Here is a 21,011-nt window from a genome sequence, read left to right on the forward strand (position 1 = left end):
ACGAGGATCCTAACCAGATGGGGGACCCAGACCACGGAGGCGGGCGGACGCGCCTCTGAGGGCCTACTCGCTTGCTCCCGCCTCCCTCGCGGCGGTCACCCGGGGACACAGGCGAGGCCAGGATGGGTCGAGTCAGGACGTCTCCGCCTGCCTCGAGCAGGAGGCGCCGGCCGCGCCCCGGGGGGACGGAAGGGGAGGGCGGAGGTGCGGTGAGGGGGCGGGGCGCCCGCACGGGGCGGGGTGAGGGCTCCCGGCATGCCGCGCGGCGCCAGCCTTCCGGCTGTGGGCGGTGCGGGGGTCGGCGACGGCCGGAAGCGGGCTGAGCCGCCCTCTCGGAGCGCTGCCTGCACTTCCGGGGGCCTCGAGCCGGGCTCTAGAGTCTTCCGGTAGGCGGCGCGGGAGGAAAAAGGCTTGAGGGGCAGGGCCGGGCGGATCCCCTTCTCTCCCAATGTGAGCAGTGTCCCGAGCCCCCGTCAGGCGAAGGCTGCCCAGAGAGGTGGAGCCGGTGGCCGGGCCGGGAACATGAGGCAGTGTCTCCTCTTCTTGACCAGCGTGGTTCCTTTCGTGCTGGCGCCGCGACCTCCGGACGAGTCCCCGGAGCGACTCGGTAAAGACCCGGGAGAGTTGGCTTAGGGCCGGCGCTGGGCGCCTGGAGCGCGCTGCTTTCGGGGAAGAGCAGGGGAGCAGGATCTTTCAGGTGTTTAGGGGCGGGGTATTGGACGACGGTGGCGCGTCCCTAAGTTTTTGGTGCAGGAAGGGGGTGTGGCTCTCGGAGTTTAGGGAAGGAAGGGAACTGAGCTTGTCTTTCTGAATGGGAAAGGGATACTGGAAGGGGCCCCGGAGTGACTGAGGGCCTGGGAGGGGTCTGCCTCCTGAGTTTGTGTTTGGAGAGTGTGTTTGGGAAAGCGGTAGGGGGAATGGTGTTGGCTCGTGTTTGGGGAGGGAGATGTGGTCCAGGTCCCTGCCCTACCGAGGTGTTCCTCCCAAAGCCAGGACTTGTGGGGGTGGGGGGTGCGGATAGGAAGGGCCCAAAGCTCCCCAGCTCTTCCTGGCTCTGCAAGGAGCGAACTAGAATTTCTGCTGTAGGAGGTTCTTATGTAGTTATCTGGTTGGAAGGCGGTGACTGGAGAACTCATCTTGGACTTGTGTTTTGCGAAATTTGTAAGCATGTACTTACTTAAATTGTAGCTTATTGGGGGTGCAGGGAGGGGGCGCTTAAACCTACCAAGCCAGCTCTTTGATACCGCTTGAATGCCTTTCTTGCCATTTTAAACAAAAAAATTATCAGGGATGACCAATTTGATCAGTTTTGTGCCCAGGAAGTAGAGGGTTTTTAGATTTTCTCTCCCCCCCTTTTTTCCCCACATCTTTTTAAAATTTTAATTTAGTTAACATGTAGTGTATTATTAGTTTCAGGGGTAGAATTTAGTGATTTCATCGGTTGCATTTAACACCCAGCGCTCATTGCATCAGGTGCCCTCCTTAATGCCCGTCACCCAATTATCCCTTCCCCCACCCACTCTTATTTAGGTTTTCTAAAGAGATTGGATTTTAGGATGGACTACATTAAGAGATGTGAAATTTGTGTAAACTTCTGAAGTCTTAGGATTCTTTGCCTTACAGAAGTTGACATATAAGACAGTTTAGTAATTAAGTATGAAACATGGTTTATTCCCCCCCCCCCAGTGTGCAAAGTTGATTTTTCATGGTTGTATTGGTCTCCAAATCCCACCATGATTCCACCTGTAGTGTTGTGCAGATTGAGACACCATGTGGGTTTTCTTTATAGCTAATTAAAACTTTCAGATTAGTTTACCTGGCAAGTTTTTAATTTAATGGACAGAAATTCTTTTTTTTTTTTAAGATTTTATTTATTTATTCGACAGAGATAGAGACAGCCAGCGAGAGAGGGAACACAAGCAGGGGGAGTGGGAGAGGAAGAAGAAGCAGGCTCACAGTGGAGGAGCCTGACGTGGGGCTCGATCCCCTAACGCTGGGATCACGCCCTGAGCCGAAGGCAGACGCCGAACCGCTGTGCCACCCAGGCACCCCTAATGGACAGAAATTCTAATTGACTGAGTGTATTAAAGGTGTTTAGTTTTCTCACCTGAACAGCTGCTTTGTGGTTATCTCAAATTGAAATGGATTACAGGTGACTAGTGTAATGACAGGCAAGGGAGCTTGTTGGGAAGGGCTGAGATGTGATAAGTCAGTATATATTGAAGGAAAATTTTGAGATAGTGGTGGTCAGGATGGAGGGATAGAGTAAGGATCTACTTCATAAAGATAAATGTTAATGAAAACAAACATGTATTTTGAGATATTAAAATTAGATTTTTACTGTAACACAGCTGTTTCATTTTTATTATCATGCTTTTGTTCACAGGTGGTAAAATAAGTAGTGTGAATCCTAAGGATTCACATAGTATAAAAACCTTACTTTCTAGATGAATCCTCCACAACATTCACAGATCATAGAGGTTTTTTTTTTAACTGTGTGTTTTTATTTGCAAAGTGCTGACCACCAGTGCCAGAAAAATGCATAGACTTATCCATTTATTCACATAATGTTAGAAGAGCATGTACTGTGTGCAAGTATTATGTATGGCATTGAAAACAGATCAGATAATATCCATCTTCAAAAAGCATTTGCATAGTGGTACAGAGAGATCTAAATAGTTCCAAAACAGCATGGAGGAGAGTGATACAGTACATTATGACAAGTATTGGGTTTTTTTTTTTTTTTAAAGATTTTATTTATTCATTCGACAGAGATAGAGACAGCCAGCGAGAGAGGGAACACAAGCAGGGGGAGTGGGAGAGGAAGAAGCAGGCTCATAGCGGAGGAGCCTGATGTGGGGCTCGATCCCATAACGCCGGGATCACACCCTGAGCCGAAGGCAGACGCTTAACCGCTGTGCCACCCAGGCGCCCCTATGACAAGTATTGTTTATCATTGAGAGGCACTGAACCTAGCCTGGGAAAGTTATTGAAGGCTACCTGAAGGAGGTGATACTCAAGCCCAGACTTTAAGTTTAGGTAGGTGAAGAGGGAAAATAAGGACGCTCCTGGTGGGGGCACTTAGAGACTGTAGAGTTGAAAGGAACCTGATAGATCATGTTTTAGTTTTTAAAGTAAAACAGTAAGAAAAATGAGTCTCAGAAAGGTATAGCGAGTTGTCACATTCTTGCAGTGATAAATATATGCCTTGTGGGTATTTTTTCTTTTGAAGAATGACTTTGTGTGTGTGTGTGTGTGTGTGTGTGTGTGAGAGAGAGAGAGAGAGAGAGAGAGAGAAGGCTCCAGATGTGATTAGTTTCTTAACTTAACCGTACCATTATTTAGATTGAACTGGTCAAAATCAAATAGTTTTATAGTTAAAGAGCATGTTTTATTATAGCCTACTGGTCTTATAAATGTTACTCTAAGCTTAGTATTAAGTTTTTTGTGTTTGTGTTTTTTTTTTTTTAAAGTACTACCCACCATGTGGGGTTCAAACTCACAACCCTGAGATCAAGAGTTGCATGTCTTACCAACTGAGCCAGCCATGTGCCTCTCGGTACTAAATATTGATGAAGGATTTTTTTTTTTTTTTAAGATTTTACTTATTTATTTGAGAGAGAGAGAGCAAGAGTGTGGTTAGGTGCAGAGGGAGAGAGAGGGAGAGAAGCAGACTCTCCGCTGAGCAGGGAGCTTGACAGGGGGCTCAGTCTCGGGACCCTCAGATCATGACCTGATCTGAAGGCAGATGCTTAACTGACTGAGCCGCCCAGGCACCCTGGGATTTGATATCATTTTTCTGAAGGATAGAAATATATACTAGGATCCTGGCTTTTGGAGTACTCCACGGGACACCCAAGATGATTTCAATTGAACTGTTATGAATTGCATAATTCAGGAAAGTTATGAGTCATGTGAACTTAGTCATCATGATATCTTGTTGAAGTTGCAGCTGGGGTGTATAAGTCTCACTCTGATTTCAAAAGTGTTTTCCCTTTGTGTTACTTATAATAAAAGAGGATGTAGTGGGTGGAGGGAAAAAATATAGGTCACAGATGAGGGTTGAAGGTTTGTATCTGAAACATAATTTTGAAATTTACCTTGAGGTTATTGGTGTGGGGATTCTCCACATTGCAGTGCTTGTTTTTCATTATTGACAGCCCCATTTTGCTCAATATTTTTGACATCTGGCTTCCTCTTTTGATGTTCATTTTGCTTACAGGCTGCATTCCTTTGAAACTGAAACACTTAACCACCCTAACTGTTCCAAAGGAGATTTCATGCCAGTCTGCTTTGAACTAGTCAGAGATAAACTGTATTTCTAGAGTAGAATGAGGAGTTCAGCAGAGAGCCATGGTGGAGATATTGGGAGAAATCCTTTTGGCTTCTACAGAGTTTCCAGAACATTAAGTGTAGGTGTCCTTTGAGGCCAAGTGTCATTGATTTTTGTTTTTTTTTTTTATAAAGATTTTATTTATTTATTTGACAGAGAGAGAGACAGCCAGCGAGAGAGGGGCCACAAGCAGGGGGAGTGGGAGAGGAAGAAGCAGGCTCCCAGTGGAGCAGGGAGCCCGATGTGGGGCTCAATCCCAAGACCCTGGGATCACGCCCTGAGCTGAAGGCAGATGCTTAATGACTTAGCTACCCCGGCGCACCAGATTTTTGGGTTCTTTACCATTTTGTATGTGAGGGATGGTATTTTCACTTGGAAGTATAATTTTAAAGAAAGTCTGAAAAAGATTGATGGAGGGGGGACTGGAGTAGGAAATGGGTTTTACTGAGGTAGGGAAGTGAAATCAAGTGCTTTTTCATATATCCCTTAACTTAGCCCTAAAATCAGCCAAGGGGATTGGTATCTACCTCCTCACACGATTTATTTTTCTCTTCCCTTCTCTTCTTTTAACATGAGTTGTAGGCCTTGACAGGTCTCATCTGCTGCCCTGGTTTCACTTACATTTGATTGTATTCTGATAACTACTGAATATGTACTCTGATCTAGACTTGTTCTCTGAAGCTCCGTACTCCTGTATCCAACTGCCCACTTGATATTTCCATTTTTGTATTCACAGGCACTTCAGATATAACATGTGCAAAAATATTTGCCTTCTCTTTGATGAGAAGAAAGTATAGGATACAATGTTTAGTCTAGGAAGAGACAGGGGTGCTGGAAATTGTGGAAGTAGTCTCATTGCCTAACCTGGATTTGTGTCCCTTTCAACTACAGAGCTGTATGGACCAATCCCGGTTTCCTTAGAGGTTCTCTTGGGTTGTGTTGACTTTTATTTGGTCTCAGAGTTTCCATGTGACTGGTCTTGCTGGAGAATCTTCGCCTTGGTAAAGAGTTCTTGAGAGGGAATTATTGAGGCAGCTCATCCTCCATCCCCCCTACCTGGTGTAAACCCAGAAAATTAAGTTTTTAATTCCCAGGCTCTGGGCTCCACTGCCTAGCAGAGAGCATTGCTCTCCTTTTTCTCATCCTTAGTTTCAGGGAGGGATTCACCCACATCTAGGGCCTACTTCACAGTAACCTGGCCGGGTCACTGCCTTCTCCTGCATAATTTGGGGAGTCCTGAAGTGCATTAAGGTCTCGTGTCTTCTGCACAAGCAGACTGAACACTTCACAGCAGTCTTGGCTTTTTCTTTTCCACTTCTGACACCAGAACTAGGAGCATGACACTGATAGTGTCCTCTTGGGAAACTCTTTGTACTCCCTACAGCAGAGTAGTCGAGAGTGAGTAGAGGGCTACGGGGGTTCTGCATTATACTTGCAAGTTATATTCCAAGAACATGCAGTGTATTGCAAAAAGAAAGGAGAAATTAAGTAAAAGGCCCACAAATGTTCCTGGACTCTTTTCATACAACAGTTGATTGTTTTTATCCTGGGACACCTGGGTGGCTCAGTGGGTTAAGCGTCTGCCTTCGGCTCAGGTCTTGATCCCAGTGTCCTGGGATCGAGTTCTGCATCGGCTCCCTGCTTAGCGGGGAGCCTGCTTCTCCCTCTGCCTGCTGCTCCCCCACTTGTGTGTGTTCTCTCTCTCTCTTTGGCAAATAAATAAAATCTTTAAAAAAAAAACACTTAAAAAATTGGTTTTATCTTAAAAGTGTTGACTCTGGCCTTGACGAAAGAAATATGGGTATAGTTTGTCATTGTATCAGTCAATGGCCATAAAAGCACATACCAGAGATGAAACAGTTTGGGTGTAAAAGCAGGATGGAGTGGTAGGTTTATCAAATCGGTAGGCCACTTCACACCTACATCAAGAAAGCCAGTTTATTGTAGGCCTGAAGCTCCAGCTTTCTCCTTATTCTTTGAGAACATGTAGAAGGAATGAAGTATCAGCTGCTTTTTACTGCTCATGTCAGTGTTGAAAACCGTACCAAACAGATTTGATTTCTCCCTGCCTAAAATCATGGTGTGATTTATCAGTGACACAACTGCAAATATACGATGACTTAATGCAGAATAGTCCTTTGTAAACGAACAGTGTAATTGCAAACTATATTAAGAACAAGTTGTAGTGTGGAACTCCAGAATCTTCCAGCATCCAGCTGTCCCCTTCTGTTAGTTCCTCCCCCAAACCTGCTCCTACTTGTGTTTTTTAATCTCTGTGAATGTGGTGCCACTATCTACCTATGTACCCATGCCAGAAACCTGGGGTTTTTTTCTTGATCTCTGCCTGGATTGCTTGACTGCTTACTAGCTGATTTCCCAGACTTTGGTCTTGTTCCCTCCTAGGCCACGCTCCACACTGCAGTCACAGTGAAATTTCTTTTAGCTGTTGCCTTATCCACAGTCCAAAATCCTTAACTTAGTTCCCCGGCCCTCTGTGACCGAATTCTGCCTGCCTCCTGTCTCACACCTCTTCCCATCTGTGTGCCGTTACGTCCTCCAGCTTCAGTGAGTTACTTTCATTTCTTTGAGTATTATGCTTTGTGTTTCTTGGGGACCTCAGCGTATGTGTTATGCCCTCTACTTAGAACCCTATCCTTTCTTTCTCTTGGTGGTCTTCTCATCCTTTTGGTCTTAATTTCAATACTGTTTCCCTGGGAAAGCATCCTTGGCTCTCCAGGCAGGGGTTGTCATCTGCTCTGTCCTTCCATAACTTCCTGCAATTCCCTTGGTACTTTACATACTTTATACTTTTTTTGTATGGTGGTCTTTCCTCCAGTGTCATAATATCAGAAATAAATTTTTCTTTCTTTCCATTTATCCCTAGTGCCTGGAAGGTGGAACATTTTCAGTAGATGTTGAAGAAATGAATAGGTGGGGTTTGGTGGAAGGGAGGAAAGTGAAGTGCAGAATGTGTATGCAGGAAGGGAGCTGTGAGGGTGGCAAAGATACAAAAGCAGTAGGGGAGGGTAGAGTCTCTCAGACTAGAGGAGGCCAAGTGAGGGAAGCCATACCATGTGGCAGAGAAGAGTGGTGAGGGTTGGGCAGGGGATACCTAAATAAAGTAGTACTCTAGTCTGACCTTTTGAATTGTGTCTGTTGTTTTCTAATTTTGTGTTTGTAGCCAGCTAAAATGAGAAAAGCTCAGTTGTTTACGGGACTGCTGGAACAACTTGTAGAAAGCAGGGAAGGTGTTCTCATTCTAGAGAGTGTGGGGCAGCCATTGTGGAGTGCTAAGAAAGATAATGAAGTGGCTTATACTTAAGTTTATGGAGATGTTTGGATATAGATAAAAGATAACCCCTTGGGAAGTGTTTCAAATCCTGTTGAAAAATCTATAGAAAGTTGAGATTACCAGTGGTTGGAATTTTGGAGGGGAAGTACGGGGAAATACCAAGTATGCGAGAGGCTCCTTGCTAGCGAAGGGCAGTGGTGAGAGCAGGATCTCTGCTTGTTGCATGAGGGGAGTGCTTTTACCATGTTGTCTGGAATGGCTCCAGGGCATCCAGTGTGAGATATCTAGTTATTATAAGAGGACAAATTACAGTTGAAACACATTAGTTAGGTATTTTAAAGTGCTTTAGCAAGCTACATTTTAAAAGTGCTTATTATGGAAAATATACCTAAAGATAACCAGTGATGTTACCATCGTGCTCTTTCTTTTTTCTAGACCTATTTTAATACATAGTTAAGATTATGCAATATGAATAGATTTTTGAATCTACGCTTGTTTATTTAATATTATAGTGTATTTTCCCATGTTTTAAAAATCTGTTGTTACCAGCATTTTTAATGATTATAGATTTTTTTTTATCATTTGGAAGTGCTATAATTCATCTGTTTCTCCATTATTAATTTACCTTGTTTCTGATTTTTGTTCTTAAAAATAATGCAAGGCTGAATAAGGACTGTCTTTGTGCCTAAAGCTTTTATCTTCACTTTGAGCTGCTTCCTTGAGCCTAGTTCAGTGGTTCTCAAACCCGAGTGCCTCAGTATCACGTGGAAGGCGTGTTACACACAGATCACTGGGCCTCAACCCGAGGATTTCTGACTGAGTAGGACTGAGAGGAGACCTGAAAATTGGCCTTTCTAACAAGTTCTCAGGTGATGCTGCTGGTGTGGGGACCACACTTTGAGAACAAATAGCCTGTGTTATTGACAATGACACTACAGTATTGAGGTTAAGTTTCTCAGGCAGTGGGAGTGATTATGATCTTGAATGAAACTGAATTCATGTACCAACTTGTATCAGGGAAGTTGAAGAGCTGTGAAGGATTGTATCAGCATCTCAGCATCGAGGATTTGTGCAATTTGTACACACAGCAGTGCTGTTTTTTGCAAGGTGCTATGCTGGGTTTTGTGAGGTAAGGTTACTTTGAATAATACAACTCAGCTCCCTTTTGGCTGTTTTACAGTCTATTCGTGAGATAAGACAAAACACAAACATGCCAGGAAAAAAGGTATTAACAAAGGGCTACAGAATTTAGAGGGAGGCAAGGTCATGTTTGGTCGGCACTTCACAAAGTAGGAGGCCAAGAAGTAGGAGGTCCAAGAAGAGCTAGGAATTTTTTTTTTTTAAGATTTTATTTATTTATTTGACACAGAGAGTGCGAGAGAGCATGAGCACAAGCAGGGGGAGTGGCAGGCAGAGGGAGAGGGAGAAGCAGGTTCCCCGCTGAGCAAGGAGCCTGATGTGGGGCTTGGTCCCAGGACCTTGGATCATGACCTGAGCTGAAGGCAGACACTTAACCAACTGAGCCACACAGGTGCCCCTAGGATATATTTTTTTTAACTTTAAAAAAAATTAATTTATTTAAAGTAGGCTCCCCACCCAATGTGGGGCTTGAACTCAGGACCCTAAGATCAAGAGTCAGATACTCTACTGAGTAAGCCATCCAGGCATCCCAGAGCTAGGATATTTTTAAGGAGTTTCATAAGTATGACATCTGTGAAGCTTGGGGTTTTCAGCCAGAGAAGCTCAAGTTCAAATCTTGGTTCTATGCTAAATTAGTTTTGTGATATACTTCTCCCTGAGCTTGTTTGTTCATCTGTGAGAAGGGGATACTATGCCAGGTGTGTTTGTGTAGATTACATAATAAAACACCCAGCAAGGTGTCTTATAGGGAACACACACTCAAAATTGTTGAGTAGGGGCACCTGGCTGGCTCAGTTGGTAGAGCATATGAATCTTGATCTTGGGCCCATGAGTTTGAGCTCCACGTTGGGCGTGGAGCCTATGTTAAAAAGAAAAAAAAAAGTTGAATAAATAGTAAGTTTCTTGAAGGTTTTTCATTAGTGCTGCTAAGCATTGTAATTAACAAGGCCACATCACCAAGAACCATCTATTGGCTTAAAAGTGATTGATGCCTTTTGAAACAGCTTTTGTATGGATTAAATTTTAAAGGAAATTTTGATGGAAAACAAGTGGCACCCAACAAATGCGAAATTTGCTGCCACTTGATTTAATATTATCATGAGTCAGAGCCTTGGATGGTTTTTTTTTTTAAGATTTTATGCATTTACTTTAGAGTGAGCACGTGCACACTGGAGGAGGGGCAAAGGGAGAGGGAGAGAAACAGACTCCCCACTGAGCACAGAGCCCTACATGGCTGGATCTCATGAGCCTGGGATCATGACCTGAGCCGAAATCAAGAGTTGGTCGCTTACCTGACTGAGCCACCCAGGCGCCCCGATTTGGATGAACTTTGATGAAATTTACTTTCATCATAAAACAGCATGCTCACCTCTTGTTTTCTTCAGGTTTGCCTAAATATTGCGTAACAGTGAAGCGTCTTTCTTTTGACCACTCTTTATAAACTGGCCTTGCTTACTCCCTGTCTTTGCTATTCTGCTTTCATGTCCGTAGCACTGACCTCTATATTGTGCATTGTGTGTCTCTCCCACATTAAAATGAGTGGTGCAGTAGGCAAGGACTTTGCTCTGTCATTACTGAGACCAGAGCCTGGCACTAACAGTGAATTAATGAACTGGCAAGTGAACCAATTGAGGATATGTAGGAGAAGAGGAAGAGAAGAGTATTGGGTCAGTTCTTTTAAAAGTGGTTTTATGGGCATATTTAACCTCAGTAACACTATACTTGTATTTTAAATTCCTCGTGCTATATTGTAAGGACATTCTAAGTCCAGTGGAATGATTTTGAATACCATTGCTTCTGTAGTGTTATTTGTTAAGAGGAAAGGATCAGTTCACATATTCTTAGTTTCTGCAGAGACTACAGTCACCAAAATTGTCTTCCAAAGATCCTTATTTTTTTAAGTGTGCTCTCTGCCCAATGTGGGGCTTGAACTCACAATTCCAGGATCAAGAGTTGCATGCTCTACCGACTGAGCCAGCCAGGCACCTCTCCTAAGATCTTATTTTACTATACTTACCTTTTTTGTGATGATGTGAGATGATAAACTTGCATACATGTTGAGATGAAGTGAGGTGAATGATGTAGGTATTTTGACCTAGTGTTAGGCTCATGTGTACTGACCTTCTGACAGACCACAGCTGACCTCAGGTAACTGAAACCTTGGAACTTGAAACCTCAGATAAGGGAGGACCACTGTATTATGTCTCCACTTGTCCCTTCTTTCCCATACCATTTATTTCCTGAAGAAATTGGTTCATTTATTCTATAGGAATTCTGGCATTCTGGATGTGGCTGACTGCTTCCTAAGGTTGTTAGTTAATTTGGCAATCTAATCCCTTTATGTCTTAAAAACTGGAATTTAGGTCTTGATTAAATTCAGATTTAATTTGTTTTTTTGCTTTTTATTTATTTTGGCAAGAATGCTTCATAGGTTGTGCTTAGCACTTCAAAACACATTATGTCAGAAAGTTTGTTGTCAGACCTTGTCATTTTAGTGATATTATAGTTGATTAGTAATTTTAGGTGTTAATAACCTTTTTATCTTTGTTTCAGAAAAGCTTGATTCTTTACTCTCAGACTACGATATCCTCTCTCTATCCAATATTCAACAGCACTCAGTAAGAAAAAGGGATCTACAGGCCTCAACACATTTAGAAACACTACTGACTTTTTCAGCCTTGAAAAGGTAATTTGAACTATTTATAGAAAAATACTGGGGCAGTGGGGAACTTAATTTGGCAAAAGTAGAAAAATAAGGGTGTTTACTGGAGACTTAGGAAGTTACATTTTAAAAATATGTAATTGATGTAATTACAGTCAGTCATAATTCTTATATTGCTTATTCTAAAATTCAAAGTGATGATTATTAAAAACAAGCAAATGGGTATTCCGAAAGTATTAATGATGGTAATAATGTTTATGGGATTCTAACAAAGGATTTTAATTAATTGAATGATTTATAATACCTTAAAATATTTTGTGCTACTTTAGAACCATCACCTTTGTACTAAATATTATCTTTATTTTATATATGAAGACACTGAGGTTTAGAGATCAAGGATTTGTTCAGGACCCCACAGCCTTGTGGTAAGCTGGATAGAGAGTTCAGTACTCTGAGTATATTGAATTCCTCTTACATCGTGGCATAAATTGATGTGGTCTGTTTGGGCAGTAATTTTACTTTTTCTTATAATTTGCAGATGTAAATCTGTTAGATAATTGCAGGCCTCGTTCTAAAGTCTTTTTAGGCAGCTTTACTAATATCAAAACACACCCTGAGAGAATGTAAATGGACTGAATTACTCTGTAGGTTAGGCCCCCATTTGTTAGGGAAGGCCTATTTTTTTTTTTTAATCTTCATTTTTTAAAAATCTTTTTAAGATTTTACTTATTTGAGAGAGTGAGAGACAGAATGAGCAGGGAGAGGGGCAGAGGGAGAAGCAGATTCTCGTGAGCAGGGAGCCTGATGTGGGGCTTGATCCCAGGACCCTGGGATCATGACCTGAGCTGAAAGCAGATGCTTAACTGAATGGGCCCCCCAGGAGCCCCGCAACAAATATTTTAAAAAAAGAAAGTAATACATACACTTGGTTTAAAAACCAAACTATGGAGGGTATAAGAAATTTTCACTTCTTCCTCAAACTTCACAGATGCAGAGAGGTTTCCCCAATAAACCTCTAAAAGATTTTAATGCATATTTTTCGCATGTAGAACTATGTACATGTAGGTAATATAGATAAGTAGATTTACCTTCTTTTTAACAGCTGCATAAATATTGCATAGAATTGTAATGGTTTGTTGGCTAATAACCCACAGATACATATTGTTTAACCGAAGTGATTTTTGTTTTCTATAGCAAACAACGCTCCAATAAATATCTTTGTGAATATAACTTGTCTAGGTATTTTTATAGGATACATTCCTGAAAGGAGAATGAGTCCAGGGTATACATACTATAAATGTTTACTGGTGTTACCATATTTCTTCCTAAAGACATTAGCCCAATATATTCTTCTAGCAGCAGTGTATGAGCTTACCTGTTTCCTGTTACCCTTGGCAATACGAGGTTTTATCAGCCCTTTATTTTTGTCCCTGTGAAAGGGAATGGTGTCTCATAGTTGTCTTGATTTTCATTTTGTGTGAAATTGAGCATCTTTTCATGTGTTTGTAAGTTATTTATTTTTCTGTATCTACCTTTTCATATCCTTTTACCATTTTTCTGGTTGGTTGATTTATTTGGTTCCTGAATCATAGTCATGCTTAGTTTATTTATCATATGTGTAACTGATATTTTATGCAGATATATTTTACAATATCTTTTTGGTTTTTTTCAGTTATTGCCATCATCCTTAGATTCTTTTTGAATAATTTCTTCCTATCAGAGTTCATGTCAAAATATTGTCGTATTGGTTATCCAGCTTCCAGACCTATAGCAAATTTGAGCAGTGATGATAATAGTAGTCATAGTTTATCCGGTACTTACTTTGTGTAAGTTACTTGAGGAGGCATTTTGCACATGCTATCTCTCACCCTCACCGTGCTCCACAAAGACGTTTTCGTTACTTTGCTTTTGGGAAAAAAAAATTGAGACTCAGAGAGGTTGGGTAACTTGCTCAAGGTCACTCAGCTAGTAGATGGAAGATAAAGGATTTGAATACAAGCCTGTGCTATTTCTGCTGTGCTGATAGGGATTTTGGTGAAGGAGCAGATATAGTTGTAAGAGATAAATAGGAGCAAAGGATAAGGGTAAAACTGCAAAATAACTCAAAATTTAGCTTTCTGGATTTTTTTTCCCCCTAAAGCTAGGTTTGAGGTGGCTCATAGAGTCTTTTCTATGGGAGGAAATAGTCCCATAAGCACACACATTCCTGCTCTTTTCATGTCTCATAGATGACATTGATTCTCTAAGAAAATGTTCAACAGTATCTACATATTATCTCTCTGTGTAAGGAAGCAGGGAGATTTGTAATTTATTTTACGGAGTTTCCATCTTAAGTGTTGTTTTGTTTAAAGATTTTATTTGAGAGAGAGCCCAAGCTGGGGGTGGGTCGGGGGCAGAGGGAGAGGGAGAAGCAGAATCCCCACTGAGCAGGGAGCAAGAGACTTGGGGCTCCATCCCAGAGAGTCTGGGATCGTGATCTGAGCCAAAGCTAGGTGTATAACCAACTGAGCCACCCGGGCGCCCCCACGTGAAGTGTTCAAATGAAAATGTATCTAACTGTGTAGGAGACCTTTGGACCAGATATTTTAAAATAGTTTATTTCATTTAACCCTATTTAAACTATTTTAAATAAAATAGTTTATTTTCATTTGTAGATGAAGATACTTAGGTTCAGAGGTTAAGGCTAAGATCAAACATTAAGTGGTAGAGATAGGATTTGAGCTAGGTTTGTCAGACTCCAAAGCCCTTTCTGTTACACTGTGTTGTTAAAAGAAACAAAGTGGGATATTTGAAATGATCAGTTATATAGGGCCGAACTTACCCATGTGATGCTGCTCATTACTTGATGGTAATTGTAAATGATCAGATTTTCTGGTTTTAGACAGTAGCGGAAGGCAAGGTAATTTAAACCAACGTCATAAAATTAAATTTGTATATGACTATTATAATAGCAGTTGAAAAGCATGGAAACACTGAGAAATTGTATGAGGAGTTAAAAGGTAATTTTATGAAGAAAAAAGCATGAAGCTTGCCTAGAAGTTACATTTCCTCTGTTTTATAAATCAAGAAATACTATTATTCTAAAGTAATGAAGAAGTTAAAAATATTGTTTTAGGGGGAGCCTGGGTGGCTCAGTCGTTAAGTGTCTGCCTTCAGCTCAGGGCGTGATCCCGGCATTCTGGGATCGAGCCCCACATCAGGCTCCTCTGCTGGAAGCCTGCTTCTTCCTCTCCCACTCCCTCTGCTTGTGTTCCCTCTCTCGCTGGCTGTCTCTATCTCTGTCAAATGAATAAATAAAATCTTAAAAAATATATATAGTTTTACTACTTTTTGATAATGTTAAACTTTTATTTTTTTAATGTTACACTTTAAAAAAAATTAGATATTCCTCTTAAAAGTGAAATATCTCAAATTTTTTGAAGAGGGCTAGAACTAGGAAAGAAATGGATACATATCCAGCTAAATGGACCATTAAAAACAGGTGCGAGGTACAAACTTCCAGTCATAAATAAGTCATAGGGGATGTAATGTACAGTATGGTGACTATAGTTAATATTGTATTTGCATATGTGAAAGTTGCTAAGAGAGTAGATCTTAAAAGTTCTCATCATAAGAAAAATTGGTAACTATATATGGTGACATTTAATTAGACATTGTGTAATATACACAAAAAGGAAAATACTGTCAATTCAGGTGGATTAACACTAGTTTGTAGTTACTGTAAATCCTTAAATCAAAACTTGGAAAGATAAAATGCTAAAGGAAGTCTAAGTACATGACTTCTCATAATTTTGGGAGGATAAAGTAAAATAAATTCTGACCGACATATCTTGTTGGAGGTCTTATAGCTCAAAGGTGAAGATTGGAAAGTCAGAAAAAAGGAATTTTACCATCCATTGGTCCTTATCTTTATAGAAGAGCAGATTCTTAGCATAGAAAACAGGGTACAATTTCAGTGATTTTTCTGGAAAGAACATTAAGTAGAAGTAATATCAAGACTCCTAAAGGGCTCTGAAACTGAATAATGCATTTAGAACAGGGATGCTTTTTTTTTTTTTTTTTTTTTTAAACAAAGTTGTCAGCATAACTGACAGGGAAAAATGTCGTAGCTGTGAATGTGTGGGAAGATATGTTTTAGGAGAAGAGGAGATGTTCTAAGGATTTTTGAAATAATGTATTGTCTCTCCCTCTGACCATTAAAAAACCACAAGCGAACTAAAATTACCTTGTTATGTTCAAAAAGTTAAAAATATTTGTTGCTATGGAGACAGTCCCAGTCTGATTCTTTCTGGCAGTTTAGACTTAGGCAAACCCACAGGGAAGTAACATTTCATAGTTTCAACCCCACAGCTGACAAAATTTGTTCCTGTGGTTGAGATCAAAAACGTACCTTTATCTTTGGTGTTCATGGACACATTGTAAGGGTAAATAATAATTGAAAAATCCTTGCTCACCACACCCAGATTTTATGTCAGGACTGAAACTGGTAGAAAACAAAAGAATATTAAGCCGACTAAAGAACTGGAGTATGTATTTTAATGTCTGTGTTGGATACCTTATATTTATTTTCCTCATAGGAATTGTGGATTAATTTTTTTCAAGATAAGTTTTCTTTAGAAGGAGAAAAAAGCATGAGTGCTTTTAAATATAGAAAGTAGAAGTTATTAATTTTGCACAGCAATAAGACCAACTTGGTTGCTAGAGGCAGCACAGTACAGGCTTTTGAAAGGAAGCAAGTTCAGGGGCGCCTGGGTGGCTCAGTCCTTAAGCGTCTGCTTCGGCTCAGGGTGTGATCCTGGCATTATGGGTTATGGGATCGAGCCCCGCATCAGGCTCCTCCACTGGGAGCCTGCTTCTTCCTCTCCCACTCCCCCTGCTTGTGTTCCCTCTCTCTCTGACTGTCTCTCTCTCTGTCAAATAAATAAATAAAATCTTTAAAAAAAAAATGAAATGAAGCAAGTTCAGTTTCCAGTGTCATCATTTACTAGCTGTGTATCCTTCAGTCTGTTGATTGACCTCCATCCGTCAGTATTTACTGTGTGAAGCGGAGACAGTATAAGCAGAGCATGTAGTGCTGAGTAGGTGTTCAGTAATTCCTCTCTAATAATACCCGTCTTTGGTACATTTTTCAGACAAGCAGGATTCCAACTTAAACTATCCACGTGTGTTTCCTTATTCTTCACGGTCTCCAGAAAAGATGAATGCATAAGCTATTTGAATCCCCCCCCATTCTAGTCTTTTTAAGGTTTGCCGAATTCTTACAGCTACAGACACTTGTCAAAAAAAAAATTTTTTTTTCTCTATTCGTCTTACAGGTGATACAATGCTAAGTACCTAGTAGAACAGTAGTTACAACTTGCATAGTGTTTTATTAATGTCAACTCCCTGTCAACTTATTTTTTAAGTAAGTTTAATTTTATGTGCTTTGAGTAAAATTTTATGTGCTTAGACTAAAATATGAATGCATTCTTTCTTTAGGCATTTTAAATTATACCTGACATCAAGTACTGAACGCTTTTCCCAAAATTTCAAAGTCGTGGTGGTAGATGGTAAAGATGAAAGTGAGTACACCGTGAAATGGCAAGACTTCTTCAGCGGACACGTGGTTGGTTAGTATGGAGCTTGTTTGTTTGCCTTTGTGTCTGGGGGTTTTAGGTATCCAGATCTAGTTTGATTGCATATTCTTCTTTGGTGGGAGGAAGAAGGGGTGTCAAAGAAGTGCTATTGTTTGCTTTATATGAGTTATATAAGTTTGGAAAGAGGAACATTCAGACAGGAGGAAATGGGGATTACTAAGCATGTATACTAATTGTCTGTTTTAATGATTAAAATGAATTTCCTCCCAGTTAATAAGAATTTAACCTCCTCTTGTCTCCAAGGAGGGATTGTAGGCTTCCCTTATGAGATTTTAAACAGGAAAGCTAGGAGATAAAATAATTAACTTTATGATTCTGTTAAGTATTTCAGTATTTGTTAAGACAGTATATCAAATGAGCAATTGTGGCTTCTGGAACTTCCTCTGCAGAAAAAAGAAATGGCATTAAAATCTGCAAATAGTGCAATTCCAGCCCTATGTATTCCAGATCATGCTTTCTGCCTCCTCTTAGTTCTTTTCTTTTCTTTTCTTTTCTTTTCTTTTCTTTTCTTTTCTTTTCTTTTCGGGTGGGGGTGGAAGGGGTGGCAGAGGGGAGAGAGAATCCTAAGCAGGCTCCACACCCAGCACAGAGCCTGTGGGGGGCTCGATCTCACAACTGTGAGATCGTGAACTAGGCTGAAATCAAGAGTTGGACGCTTAACCGACTGCCACCCAGGCTCCCTCCTCTTAGTTCTTTCTTAACCAATAATAGGTGAAGTTGTTTTGGAAGAACACGTATGCGTTTGTTTTTGGTTTTGTCCTATAACACACTCTAGGTAATTCTTACAAGAGGATTGAGGGAAAGAGAAAGGTTTCAAATGAGTTGCGACTACTCTTTAGGAGTGTGAATGTCTTGCTGCTTGCTGGGGCCTGTGTTTCTTTGTGGTAGATTTCTACAATACCTAGGCAGATCCCACTCTGATGAAGGACTTGATTGATTTTTATTGACAGTAGTGCATAGTTTGTTTTTTGATACAAGTATTTCTTAATGATGGCATTTTTTTTTTCTCTTAAGGTGAGCCTGACTCTAGAGTTCTAGCCCACATAGGAGATGATGATATTACAATAAGAATCAACACAGATGGGGCAGAATATAATATAGAGGTAAATCTGTATATACATTTTTTTTGGCGGGGGGAGCTGTTAAAAAAGCTGTTTCCCAGTTGTTTGAAGAAGACGAAGATCTTTAATTTTGCTTACTTCTTTTTTCCTTGTGTTTAAAGTTTTTACCAGTGAAGTAGATGATTTTTTTATAAAAAAAATATATATTTTTTTATACATCTGAGAGGCTGTCATAAGGTGCACCCTGTATTTCTAAGTGCCATAATTGAGAGAAAGTCACATGTGGAGTGGATAATGGGAAGAGAAAACTTTCTTTCTCTGATTCATTTTTTAATTCTTTCTCTAATAATCCTTCTATAAGTGTTAATGTTCTCAAAGACAAAAGTCAAGTCTTATTTCTCCCATTCCCTCCTAGATGCTCAGGAAATACAAGATCAATAAAAGGTGATAGTTTGTAGTCTGAGAAGTTAAAAGAGAGAACTAGGAAACTCAGGCTCTGGCCATTCTTCCACTGAAGTACTAGCAGTAGAAACCAAGACCAAACTAGCTGCATTTGTACAAGATACATAACCACGTGTCCAATACTAGCCCAGAAAAGAAAATGTTTGCCACAGATTTGTGGATTGAAGTGCTTCTGTTTCTAGGAGGATGAGAATACTCCAGGTAGTGGTGATATCACCAAAACAGAGCACCTGTGGGAAAACAGTAATTAAGGTTGGTCAAAATGAAAGTTTCATGTGTATCTGAGTGCTGACTAGGGTAAGACTGCATGCTGGTGCTATAAATACTGTAAATTTTAATATCCAGACTGCATGGCCACTAGTCATTTGTCCATCACTGTGAAAGAGAAATGTCTGTCTTTGGCCTTGTGGTCTATTTTGGTCTGCTAGTATGTAGTCTATCTAATGTCAGTGTTGTGGCGAGTCTAGCTTACCAGAAAGAAAATTAGCACAAATTAAATGAGCATTTACTCCAAAATAGGCAAAACAATTAAGTCTTAAATTTACTTATTCTTTTAGTCAGTTGATTTTTTAAAAAGTACCTTTATTTTAAAAATACTCCCTGAAATTGTCAGAAAATAGAGTATCTGAAATCTAACTACTGGTAGATAGAACTGCTGTTAACATTTTGGTGAGTATCCTTCCAGATTTTTTTCTGTACATATATACACAAATAAGTGATTGTACAGATTTTTTCTTACAACATTAGGACCATACAATATGTACAGTTTGTTAGCCTTCCCTTTTTTTTTTTTTAAGATTATTTATTTGAGGGGGAGAGAGCACGAGAATGAGAGAGAGCACGAGCAAGGGGGAGGGACAAAGGGAGAGGGAGAAGCAGACTCCCCGCAGAGCAGGGACCCTGACATGGGACATGATCCCAGGACCCCAGGATCATGACCTGAGCCAAAGGTATCCGCTTAACCAACTGAGCCACCCAGGTGCCCCTGTTGTCATGCATTTAAAAAAATTCTTTTTATTTAAAATCAGTTTGGTTAACATATGCTGTCATGCGTTTTTTATTTAACTATAATAACATTTTTTCCGTATTAATAAATGAAGATCTAAATTAGGGTGGGTTTTTTTTTTTTTAGATTTTATTTATTTATTTGATAGAGCACAAGCAGGGGAGCAGCAAGCAGAGGGAGAGGGAGAAGCAGCTTGCTCCCCGCTGAGCAAGGAGCTTATGGGGTTTGATCCCAGGACCCTGAGATCATGACCTGAGCCAAAGGCAGATGCTTCACTGCATGAGTCACCCAGGCGCCCTAAATTGGGGTTTTAATAAATGCTGCCTGTTGCTTCCTTGAAGCATCGTACCGCTTGTTAAACCAGTCTCCTATTGATGTTCAGTTTTTTTGTTTCTAATTTTTGAAATAAAAAATGCTACAGGGACGCCTGGATGGCTCAGTCCGTTAAGCGCCTGCCTTCAGCTCGGGTCATGATCCCAGAGTCCTGGGATCGGGCCATGTGAGGCTCCCGAGCCTTCTTCTCCCTCTCCCTCTGCCGCTCCCCCTGCTTGTGCATGTACTCTGTCTCTCTCTCTCTGTCAAGTAAATAAATACAATCTTAAAAAAAAAAGCTATAGTGAGCAGCTTGGGCATGCCTTTTGGTGCATGCATTTAGTTACTCGGTGGTAGGAAATTAGGGTTAGGGTAGGAAACTCTGTAGGCTGTGCCAGAGTTTCACATTAGCTGCTCCTGTGACTGAGCAGCTGCAGGGGTTCATTCCTTTCTCTCATTGAGGTGGATGTGGGTCGGGTGGATGTGGGTCGGGTGGTCCTCCTCCGCCTTGTAGCTTTGATGTCTGGATACATATCCTTTGAGGTTGCCACAGATGGGACACCAAGCCAGAGAATTCCACAGGGGTTTTCAAGGGCCAGACTTCGAAGTGGCTACATCACTTCTATCCAGGTGGAACTGGAACTCTTGTCTTTGAGCTGCCTGCAAAGGAGGCTGGGAAAGATCTTCTTGTTTTGTGCTCAGAAAGATAAAACAGCGTAGGGAATCCCCAGCGTTGTTTTTGCCACCGTGTATGTATCTGCTTATTTCCTTAGAAGAATCTGTTAATTTTTAATTCGAAATGAGCACATGTAGGATTTGCTCAGATTCCTCACTTTTCCAAATTCCTTTGGGAGAATTAGCAATTCTGTTTCCATCCATGTCTCCCTGCCTCATTAAGTACAAAAATGGATATAATTAATATTTTGTTGTGAGATGTTTACTTAAAAGTAAACTCATCAGGTTTATTGACGGACTTCTGCATGAGATTAATAATCTTTTAATAGGAAAAGTGGTTTATTACTTACAGCGGTGATTTTTATATTCTTTATTGCATAATTCTTACCTGCACTTACCTTGATATAAAAATTATAAAGTCTTAGGCATAAG

General features: G+C 40.7%; 1 protein-coding gene across 1 annotated transcript in view; it reads left to right on the plus strand.

Moving 5' to 3' along the window:
- Positions 1 to 368: 368 nt before the first annotated feature.
- Positions 369 to 21,011, plus strand: part of ADAM17 (ADAM metallopeptidase domain 17) — a 50,621-nt gene continuing 29,978 nt past the window's right edge. The window contains exons 1-4 of the mRNA XM_008705372.2: positions 369 to 607; positions 11,319 to 11,451; positions 16,906 to 17,036; positions 18,078 to 18,166. Of these exons, the coding sequence (XP_008703594.1) occupies positions 523 to 607; positions 11,319 to 11,451; positions 16,906 to 17,036; positions 18,078 to 18,166 (438 nt within the window). The 5' untranslated portion in view covers positions 369 to 522. The remainder of the gene's footprint in view (positions 608 to 11,318; positions 11,452 to 16,905; positions 17,037 to 18,077; positions 18,167 to 21,011) is intronic.

Source organism: Ursus maritimus, unplaced genomic scaffold (assembly GCF_017311325.1).
Source record: "Ursus maritimus isolate PB19 unplaced genomic scaffold, ASM1731132v1 scaffold_6, whole genome shotgun sequence".
NCBI lineage: Eukaryota > Metazoa > Chordata > Mammalia > Carnivora > Ursidae > Ursus > Ursus maritimus.